Raw genomic sequence first — 11709 nt, 5'->3', positions numbered from 1 at the left:
GGTAGAGTGTACAAAATAAGTGGACAATCAACTCCTTGCATTCGTCGTAATATGATTGAAATGATTTCTTTTTCTTTTTTTTTGGACAAACCATTTACAGGCTCAGCATTAATCTTGCTGTTCTCTGTAATATGCTGCCAGTTCTTTCCCCATCGGAAACTCATTGACTCTAACTGTGAATATATTGTACCGTCAGGTATTGGAAATACTGTAAGTGTTGCAAAAGGGTTCTCCCTGAAGGGCTTCTGAAAAAAACCTTTTTTGAAGAAAAAGAGTTTGCAGTTGTTTGGAAGACTAAAGGTTTTATTAAGAACCCTTTTTTGCAAGAGAGTTATTCTGGAATATGAAAGGGTTCCCGGTAGAACCCCCCCGAATGTGTTCTAAGAGCAAGAGTTCTCGGTGAAAACCCCTGGGTGGGTTCTAGATGACATCCTTGGAACATGAAAGGGTTCTCAGTAGAACCACCTGGGTGGGGATTAGATGAAACCTTTGGAATTGAAAGGGTTCTCAGTAGAACCACCTGGGTGGGGTTCAGACAAAACCTTTGGAATTGAAAGGGTTCTTGGTAGAACACCCGAATGTGTTCTAGATAAAACTCTTGGAATATGCAAGAGTTCTCGGTGAAAACATCTGGGTGGGTTCTAGATGACATCCTTGGAATATTAAAGGGTCATCAGTAGAACCCCCAGGGTGGGTTTAAGATAAAACCCTTGGAAAATGAAAAAGTTCTCTGTAGAACCACCTGGGTGGGGTTTAGATGAAACCTTTGGAATTGAAAGGGTTCTCAGTAGAACCCCCTGGGTGGGTTCTTGTTAGCAGGTTGAATTGTTCTGGATAGATCCTCTAGAGAGGCTTCAGGATTAAACCATTACATCGTAGAAGGGTTCTCTGTAGAACTTCTCGTGGGGGGTTCTGGGTGGAACCTTCGATAGATGGTTCTAGGTGTAACCCTTAATGTAAGGCTCTGGGTAGAACGCTCTGAAAGGGTTTATAAAAGCAACCAAACATGTTTTTCCTACGGGGACAAGCCGAAGAACCATAGACGGTTCTAGTTAGCACCTTTTATTTCTGAGAGTATTTCCCATTGAATTATACTCAAGGGTTTTGTTTCTTTTGTTTTCTCCAAATGACCTGTGTGTGCATGCATGCTTATCATCTGTGGAACACATGCTGAGCAGCAGCTACCTTTTGAATCTCTCATCTGCTGAAAAAATAAAAGCCAGAGGTCTGTGTATTCACTCTCCAGTCCTCGAGGAACTCATCTGTGTTTAGTGCCTCAATAACAATTATATTACTGTCACCATATTTGTGTCCCATAGCAATTCAAACATGAACCGGGAGGATGTGAACCGCTTCCAATTTTCTTTCTGAAAGGCTGTGAATATTGGTTCCCGGGTCTCCCACTGCGCACAGAAACAATGTCAATACCGGGCAATTTGTTTTCTATTTGCAAGTCCACCTGCGTCTCTGCACAGGTCACCTTAACCACAGTCTATTCATCTCATCCTCCGCTAACCTTTTAAGAAATGCCTCCAAATTGACTTTGTCACCCGTTTTGAGGGGGGGTGGGGGGGGTGCAGACTCCTCGACTCAGAAGTCTGTTTCCATTCTAACGGGTGGATTTTGAGGAGCGAGTATGACAGTCGTGTCTAATGTGAATCAAAGCGTTTTCACAGGCAGTAAATGTGTATCCAAGCCCACAGCAGCCTCCGCGTTCAAACCACTATTATTAAATGGGGTCAGTGGGAGAACAGCACCGCCACATAAGAGATGGAAATCTTTTCATCCTCAAGAGCCCTTTGGGGAATAAAGTATTTTTTTCTCTGCATGGTGTTTCAAGAGGAAGGACTTTCTTCAAACAAAAGCCACTTAATGTGATGTGTTGTATTCACAGTCTGAGGTCGAGATGGAAAAATCTGATTTTAACTGAGATGTCATTAACGCACATGAAAGTAGTGTTTTGAGAGATCTTCTGCATCTGTTCCTGTTAAAAATGGCAAACTCCTGAACCTATGAACTCGCCAAATAAACAATTTACACAAACTGAATGCTTCACATTGCTGTTTCTGTAGGAGTATTGTCTTCTATACTTTCAAGATATGATCATTTAGACTCTTTGAAAGTGTGGTTGTATGAGGTTCTTCTCCACAGTCGGTGTATTTTACAATGATTACTCAACGATGAATGAGACATTATCAGACGACTAAAATGTTACGATTAACTTTCATGAACTGAAAAAACGATTTGAAAGAGTTTGAGTTGTAGGACGAAAACACGGACGACTCCCAGAACACCGTAGTAGAGACCTGTCAATCACTGTGTAGCCCCGCGCCTAAAGCATCCCCTGCTTTATGGTGTGTTTGACTCTAAATGGAGCATAATGTACTAAATGAACATCATGCTGTATTGAAGAAGACTGGAAACTAGAGATTGAGACCATAAACTCATGTTTACAATGTTTACTGAGGGAATAAATCAAGAGAGAAGTAGAGTCATTTTACACTAGACTTCTATACAACCAGAGGAGTCGCCCCCTGATGGACACTAGAGAGAATGCAGCTTTAAGCACTGACTTCCCTTTTCAGAAAGATTGCCGCCTGATTCAGTCACCAAAGTCACACAATAACACAAACAATCTAACCAATCCAGGCATTTCTGTTTTTGTCAATGGAGTCTTGAGACTTTGAAGAGAGCACGCCATTACTATGGATACGTCTCATCTGAATCATCCCCTCTTTTAAAGTTTGTTGACAGGAAGAAGGCAAAATAAAAACATCCAGTCAGTGTAACTTGTCTCTCAACACTGTGACTTTGTATGTGTCCCTTATGGTTCAACTGTCTCCAGGGGGTCTGTGTCTTCTCTCAAGTAAAACGGCCCACATAGTTCCCAAAGGGCAGATACTGCTGTTTCCCGGCAGTCTCTAAATCCCTAAGGGCCCTTTTCTGGACATATTTTGTTTCTGCTCCTCTGTGCAGGAAATATGTAACAAAGGTCACAGCCCCGCAGTTGTGTCACTTATCTTGTGCTTGTTATCAGATAATAAAAGCTCGACAGCCGTCTTCACAACAACAACTTATTATTCTCACTGCAGTGAAAAGAGCCTTTTATTTTTCCAAGCAACAGAAGTATTTCTTTTCATTTGATAGAAGTTTCTTTAGCAGGAATGTGGCAGGTGTGTATCACACACAAACAACGGCTATCATTTCGGTCAAACGAGTTTCATGTCCGCCCACTCCTGTACACCCGCCAGAACCAGCTCGTCTCTGTGTCATCTTATCTCGCCTTATCACGGGAACATTAAAAAGGATTATGAACCTTTCACCTCTCACAAAACACGTCCAAGACAGCAGTTCTACATTTTTGGGGAAATAAGCTTAATCTGTAGGGTTGAGTTTCGTTTAGAATTACGAAACCAGCACCAATACCCGTACGCTCACAGTGATATCAATACTGGAATGGAATATTATTTATTATTCTTATTTATTTGACTCTCATCGTGTGAATGGAAGCATTCAAGTGGGGTAAAATGCCACCACCGCCGTAGATCTGGGTACAAAAGGGATCAAATGCAGGCATCGTGTGACTGGAGAAGTTTTGATACTGCTTGGTATACTGGGTTATTTGGGTCGATACATTAAAGGTGTCGAGTAGCGACGCCCAGTCCATATTTTGTGACTGTATTGACGTGAGCTTACTTTATATCTATCACCAGACACAACTATGTGTTTATGTTCAGCTCAACCTCTGACTGAACTCAGCAACAAACTCTAGTTGCTTCTGTTACATCCCTCCAGTCTCTTTGCCTTTCCTTCGTGTCCGAATGTTGAAAAACTCATGACGAGCAAGTTTAACCATTTTTGTCTCACACTTAGCATCTTCGCCTTTATCCACCGTGGACGTATGGAGAAAAGTGGACACAGCGTTGGAGGCGGAACCCTCTTAATTCCTATGAAAGTTGCACATGAAGCAAAAAAGAGTTTGACTTCAGAGCATAAAATTAAGATAAAAAATACCCAGATCTTCCACATTATGGGGTGCATAAAGTAAGGGCTGTAGCGTCTCCTTCAGACCTCGGTCCAGCCTGGTTCTCCTTCACATGACTGGAGGAAGTAAAATAACTCGGCTATCAGTGCAACTTTTAGGGACTAACAATTTAAATAAGGGAAGTTAACGTACCTCAAACAAAGTGATCCGCTGAGTTACAGACGTCTCTTTGCAAATGTAAGTCGAAGAGAAAAGGTATTTTGAGGGCCAATGGCACCATGTGACGGAGACGTTTTTGGGACTAAGTCAAATTTGCTTTCCAAGTTCGGCGCTCTTCCTGTGGGCTTGCTGTCCGCACCAAACCGGGAGAACTTGCATCTAATCTCCTCTTTGTATTTATTTCCCTCGATTGAACACAACTTTAGAGAACCTTTATAAAGTTGTAGATAATGGCATCGTCTCCTGGGTAAAAGTCCTGTTGTTGTTTTTTAACCACACAGTAGAGCGTCATAGTTTGAAGCTGCCGTATTAGAAGACTCGGGAGAGAGAGCGTGCTGAGCAGAGCTAGCCCTGTTTCCAGCATTCATGCTAAGCTAAGCTAACCAGCCGCTGGTAGCGGCTACATATTCAAAAGTACAGAGTGTGGGGTATCAATCTTCTCGTCTAACTCGCGGCAACAAAGCGCGTTAGCCCAAAACGTCAAACGATTTGACCGAGAACACGTACAGTTAGAGAGCCCGTAGGCAGTCTTCGTTTTTATTCTTTCTTTGGCTACTTACACCAACACATTCATAGCCAAGATACAAAGTAGTCAAGTAGTTTGGTGTGGTATAAACCAGTCAAGTCTTTAAATAAATACTGCACTTAAAGAACACAACCATCTAGCTTGGCATCGATATTAATGTACAAAAGATTCAATGCTGCTAGTGCTGTACATTTTAAACATCAACAAGAATTTTTTTAATTAAGTGCAGATTCACTGTTGGCAGATAACAGCTGATTCCCCCTCCCCCCCTGCTGCCTTTTATAGCCCACTTTTCAGATAAAATGAACAAAAAGTTCACACAGTAAACAAACACAGGTTATTCTCTTCTCTTCAGGTGCTTTGAACCATTTGTCATCCTATTGCTGCATGATGAAAAGATCGAATTTTGCAAAAGAAGACCCCCTCCCCCTCTGTTTTACATCAACAGAGACACGTTTGATAGTGAGAAGGTTTCGTGTGCAGAGGGATAAAAAACACCGTGAAAAGAGCCTAAAATCCTCGATCTGATCTGAAAGGTTTTCCCGTCACGGCGGCTCTGCGAGAAGCTGGATGTTGTGCTGACGCTGCCGTCTCCCTCCGCTGTGCTTTCAAGAAGACAGATCGTAATTTAACAACTTAGCGCCGCTGTAGTCCTGATATCTTAGACTTAGCGATAATCAGCACTTTCTATCTGACCGCATAAGTCATCATTTTTTGCAGCATTGACAACTCAAAGAAGCTTAGACCACATCCCTCCTTCCTGTCCTACTTGCAGAGAGATTGTCAGTGAAATTGCAGTTCTTTTTTCCCATAAGTTTCACGACTGAAGCCCCGTTCACACGTCTACTGCAACCCGGGGACCTAGACATTTGAAACAATTGTGTAAATTTGAGATAATGTGATATCGCGTCGCTCAGAGGTCCCTGCGGCCGATCGACCCGGTCTCGGCCGTTCTCCGTCCTGGTTCCTCAGTGGTGGAACGAACTGTCGCTGCCCATCTTTCATCAGGCTGAAGACTCACCTCTTCAGGAAGTACTACCCTGAACCTTCCACCGAGGACTCTGCTCTGGTTCATGGTCTTAGATGCTTGTCTAAAAAAGGAGATGCACTTCTGGTGACCTTGAATATCTATGTTGAATGCACTTATTGTAAGTCGCTTCTCAATGACTGTAATGTGATGTAATGTCCGTGGGGAATAATTTCAGTTAATTCATCTAAAATACAGACGTCTCTTACTTTGTGTGAAATGCGCCACACAAAACACAGCCGTTGGGGGGGGGTGGTCTCCTGGGGTCTCCTGGGGAGGTCTCCTGGTAACACGGGTCCAGTGTGAACAGGGCTTATATTGAAATGTATTGGCGTCAGATATGCAGTGAACATCCTCACTTCAACGCAAACGTCTCTCTTACTTTTGAAAACCGGATTTTTTTTCGATGGAAGAACAGAATATATGGATTTTTGTTTTACAGTGTTTGACCGACGACAGTTACCGCATTGATAGAGCGTGGAAGCCGGGGCAGTCGCAGGCGCTAGCCTTCGTCCCCCTTAAGTGCAGATTTTTGATATCGAGTTCATCTAACAGGACTGAGCCTCGATCTGAGGCTGGACTGATTGTCTTTTCGGACACAGTATCTTTGAGAAAGCCCTTCGAAAGCTGCTGTGGCACAGCGGGTAAAGGAACGGGTTGATGGCGGAGTTCAGCCACAGGAGCCAGAACGTGATCTCGTACCAGTAGTTCGCCACGCATTCGCCGCTACAGGCGGCGCGGATGATCATCAGAAGGGTGTAAGGAGCCCAGCAAATCCCAAAAATGCAGACGATGATGGCCAAAGACTTGGCGATCTTTTTGTCTCGAGAGAGACGAGACGCCTGTGTCCTTCGGCCGAGCGCATTGCAGGACGCCATGTGCTGAAACAGCCTGGGGTTCTCCCTGCTTGGGGAGAACTTCTCCCTCTGCATGAATATCTGACTGTTGTTGGCGTCCCCGCAGGAGGATGGGGACAGGACGTCGTCGATGTCCTCGATAACCGGGGAGATGGCGGTGGGCTCGCTGGACGACACCTTCCGAGTCTTCACAAAAAACACGGACCAGGCCGCTCCGTCTCTGAGCTTCCTGCGGACCCGCTGCGTCTTGACGTCGTCCTCGACGCAGGCGCCCACGTTCTTGGTCCTGCGGTGGATGTTTAGGTAGATGCTGAGGTTGAAGAACGCCACGGACACGAACGGCGTGAAGAACTCAAAGGTGGACGCGCTGAGCAGGAAGTACCAGGTGAAGTAGAACTCGGCGTAGCACTCGTGAGCCGGGACGACGCTCTCGCCGACTATCGCCTCCCAGAAGATGATGGCGGGGCCGTAGAGGAGGAAGGCCAGCGCCCACACCGCCACCATCTTGAACACAGCCTGGCGGGTCATGTTTCGTTGTGCTCTGTATTTAACCTGCGTGGAAAGAGAGGCAAAGGTGTGACTCACAGCCAGAACCTCTGCTGCACAACAACACTTATTGTTGCATTTCAGCTGTTATATTAAAGCCATTAAACAATTAACATACATTACATTGTACAACACCACAGACCAGAAAGACCGTATATAAGAAGTGGAAGTAGTCGTGGCGATGTCACCCGTTGGTTTGTCGACTGCGGTTTTGAAGCCTTGAGTTTGGCATTTTGGCCGTCGCCATCTTGGATTTGCAACCATTTTTGCAACCAGTGAACAGGAAGTGACCATATCTGGACTGAGTAGGAGTGACGTAGAGACGCCGTATACGTCTCTGGTAGAGACCTGTCAATCAGCGTGTAGCCCCGCCCCTAAAGCATCCCCTGCTTTATGGTGTGTTTGACTCTAAATGGAGCATAATGTACTAAATGAACATCATGCTGTATTGAAGAAGACTGTAAACTAGAGATTGAGACCATAAACTCATGTTTACAATGTTTACTGAGGGAATAAATCAAGAGAGAAGTAGAGTCATTTTAGACTAGACTTCTATACAACCAGAGGAGTCGCCCCCTGGTGGACACTAGAGAGAATGCAGGTTGAAGACACTTCAGCATTGACTTCACAAACTTTACTAGACCAGATCCACTCCTTCTGTTCTTACCTTTCACAATAAAAGCCCTTGATGTATACACTGTCACTGTTTTACCAAAGGGAACTCAAATTCACTTGGAGCATTTTGCTAAAAGTAAAACGAACAAAAAATAAATCTCACAGTAGCGTACGCTATACAACAGTGAAAAAATGGAGGAATAGTTTTGATGCAAAATATTCAGACGAGTATTTTGCATTTTGTTTTTTGTTTTTTTATTACGGCCTTAACAAACACACTTGCAAATGGAGCCCAGTTTGTCTAACGAGATGCTGGAAATTAAACCCACTCGTGAGGCTCTTATTCGGCGGAGTGTCACTGAAGCCAAACAGAGAAGGGGGGGTGTGGGGGGGTGTGGGGGGGGGGCTAAGAGCCACATTCACGGATGTGTGAAAGAGACATCTGGTTTCTCTCGCTCCGCTCCTCCCTCGCCATCGCCCGTCGCTCCTTCTCTTCACAATCGCCTCATTTTCACTTCACCTCTCAGTCTAAACTCTATCATTACGCAGAGCTCCTCCATTAACCGTTCTCACTCTCTGCTTGTTGTTTTTGTATCGGTGCCGTTGTTCTTAACGTCGCCTTGAACCATCAGTATCTCTCTACACCAGCTGTGTATGTCACCGGGAATCCACCGCTCTGACTCAATGAATAATGAACTAAAGCGACTTCATGACATCATGTCGGTATAAAAGCACAAGACAAAAATCCTGCTTAACAGATGAATAAATCATATTTTCTACTATAAGCTGCTGAGATCAAAAGTCTCTCAAAGCAGCGAAAAGCAAAGAGATGCTATCGCCTCACTCTGCTCAGATAAAAACGTTCCTCTTTTGGTGTCTGACAAATTCAATCAAAAACAAAACAGGCAGCGAGATAATAAAGTGAATAAAAACATGTTGTCTGGGAGATTAATTCTTGGGAAGAAGTTTTATAATTGATTATTAATACTGGCCGTGTTTTGGGCACCGTGTAAAAAAAAAAAGGAAACCAATCGACTACCTGGATATTTGATCAGGTTTTTACGCAGATGAAGCCAACAGGAGCAACACAATGTATGTTAAAAGTCCCTTTAAAGGAGCACTCCAGATGTTTCTCCCGTGTTGTTGGTGCCCACGCATCCAAACACACACACACACACACACACACACACACACACACACAACCTCGCACAACAGTTGACCTTCGTTTCAGCCTCCAATGGCGAAAAAAGGTGTGGACCGGAACGAGCTACAGAGCTGCTGGTCGCGTTAAAAAAGAAAGGAAAATAATGGACAAAATTGAAGTAAAGTGAAATATCCCCGAATTTTAGTTCTCGCCCGACAGCAGAATGCGCCTCAAGTGACCGTTTGTGATCGGCTCTCATTTCCCGGCTCGATGTGCAAACAAACAACGAGCATCATTTGAGACAAAAATGCGTTTTTATTTTGAACTTTAACGCATTCAGCATGTCTTTTATTGGCTTTGTCGACACGTTGGGACGTCGTGGACGAAGCCAGCTCACGCCTATTTGAGAACCGACTGGAGGAACGAGAGGGGAGCTGCATGCTTTGGTGTATTTCTCTGTTGCATCCTTGTATCAGGATGCATTAGACACCAAAGACGTCTGGTCCAGTTTGAGAGTTTTCTTTGTGCGATTCATTTGCACGTAAATAGATTTCTTTTTTTATTCCTCGAGTACAGGCATCGACCAATCACCGATCTTTATGAAACGACTCAAAGGCTTTATTACTTTTTGCGGCTCCTTCCATTATTGCCTTTCACAATAAAAGAAATTTGACCAGGCGAGTATTTATATTGCATTCTCGTGCTGTTTATTCACCATGAACCCTGGTGTGTGTGTGTGTGTGTGTGTGTGTGTGTGTGTGTGTGTGTGTGTGTGTGTGTGTGTGTGTGTGTGTGTGTGTGTGTGTGTGTGTGTGTGTGTGTGAAGGCCTTTTAAGTAGGAGTCAAGCTCCACAAACACTGGATCCTTCTCTTTCCTCAATGCGTCTCACTAGCGTGTGTCATTTGACCCTCACTGCTGCTTCTCTTCATAAAGAATCCTTCAACATAAAGCCTCACCCCTCAGCCCGATGATGACACCACGGCATTCTGTTTGACTGACCTGAGCAGTGCTTCCCGCGGCGCTTGTAAAATCGAGAGCCCTTGTTTTTTTAAACTGCATTAAATTGGGGCGACTGAGTGGACTCACTAACTAACGTCTGCGTCCGAAAACACTCCAATTTAACCAGACGGCTCCGGCTCTGTGTGTTCAAATCGTGAATGTCAATGACTTCTCACCGCGTTCTCTTTTACAATCGACTGTGGTGGTATGTCTATACGTGTGTGTGTGTGTGTGTGTGTGTGTGTGTGTGTGTGTGTGTGTGTGTGTGTGTGTGTGTGTGTGTTAATGAGCGCCTCTGACGCCGGTACTTACTGCTCTTGTGACTGACAGGAAGCGGTCATAACTAATGAGGACGATGTTGAAGACCGAGGCGGTGCAGAGCAGGTAGTCCATGATCAGCCACACCTTGCAGAGCCCTTTACCCAGCATCCAGCGGCCTGTGAGGTTGTACGGGATGTACACCGGGATGCAGAAGGCACCTGGAACAACCACACACACACACACACACACACACACACTGCATGATGAGTCAACCACCCTCTCTCTCACAGCCAATACTATATGAACATCTACACCTCTCCAGACCCCTTGCATGTGACTAGACATTGGCTGGCTGCATGCATGTTACCATGGCAAAGTCCCTGCAGAGGAATTTTAGAAACAAAAGGCGTCGCTTGTCTTCGGCTGCAGAAAAACACGAGGGGTGTGAATGTGGAATGCAATGGAAGGATGCTAGAAATAAGCAATATTCAAATGGTAAACACACGAATGATGCAAATAAAAAGGATGGCAAGGTCACCAGTGACTCACTGTAGTGACACTGTGGGGACATTACAGTGCGTTTCATTCATAGAGAGGGATGAAGAAGAAGAAGATGAAGAAGAAGAAGAAGAGGAGACACCAAACTCACCCACGAGGAAATCAGAGATGGCAAGGTTCAGAAAGAAGTAGTTGCTTTGATTCCTCAGGCTTTTATCCACAATAAAAGCCATGATGACCAGCGCGTTTCCGGCCACCACAACGACAACCAGAGTCACCATGAGGACCGATAAGATCACCGCCAGGTAGCCCGGGAGGACGGTCCCAGCCTCGGACACGGCGGGAGTCAAGTTGCCGCTGGAGTTGGACTCCAGGATGTGCGCGCCCATAGTTACCAGAGAGCCGAAACCATCGCACACCTGTTTTCATTTCACGCGCGGAGACGACGAACAAGTCCGATTACGCGCAAAAACGTTCCGCTCCACTTTGCCCAGGAGTCACGCGTGACAGGAGACCTGAGGCTAAATGGAAGTACTTTCCCCAAATCTTCCATTATTCTCCTCCTCAGAAGTCTTCTGTCATTTGAAGAGACACAAGTTGAAATGAAAGCTTGTTTTTAATATATATATATATATATATATATAGATATTGATATAAATATAGATATATAGATATATGGATGTTGTAGGTCCTCTGGGTGCGCGCGCTCCTCTCTCTGCTCAGCCGGGTTAGTACTCCATTAACAGCGCTGGTTGGCTGCTGGATGTGCGGGCACAGCGGAGCGCACGGCTGCTTTTGTCACCAACGTGAAGACTGTCAGACTAGAAAAATAACCACAACATCCGCTCATATTTACAAAATAAAGGTCTCACAGCGACCTCGTTTTATTTGAAGAGGGAAGGCTTTCTAACTTTAAAAAAAAAAAGTGCATTTGGAAGAAATGTGAATGTGTTCAATTCATGTTTTCTCAAAATATTACATAAAATAAAATGATATGGAAATGCAACAATAAAATAAAAGACAATAGGAAT

The 11709-nt window shown here is 44.6% G+C and overlaps 1 protein-coding gene across 1 annotated transcript; it reads right to left on the bottom strand.

The window, feature by feature from the left end:
* Positions 1-4708: 4708 nt before the first annotated feature.
* On the bottom strand, positions 4709-11456 carry LOC137883827 (histamine H3 receptor). Its single transcript, XM_068725478.1, has 3 exons — positions 10830-11456; positions 10232-10398; positions 4709-7166 (listed from the first exon to the last, which is right to left on the bottom strand). Exons 1-3 carry the CDS (start codon positions 11065-11067, stop codon positions 6306-6308), a joined length of 1266 nt encoding a protein of 421 aa, XP_068581579.1. The 5' UTR covers positions 11068-11456; the 3' UTR covers positions 4709-6305.
* Between the last annotated feature and the right edge of the window lie 253 nt (positions 11457-11709).

The sequence above is a fragment of the Cebidichthys violaceus genome, unplaced genomic scaffold, assembly GCF_023349555.1.
Source record: "Cebidichthys violaceus isolate CVI_PGR_0920_01 unplaced genomic scaffold, fCebVio1.0.p SCAF_35, whole genome shotgun sequence".
NCBI lineage: Eukaryota > Metazoa > Chordata > Actinopteri > Perciformes > Stichaeidae > Cebidichthys > Cebidichthys violaceus.
This window is presented reverse-complemented; position numbering and strand designations above follow the sequence as displayed.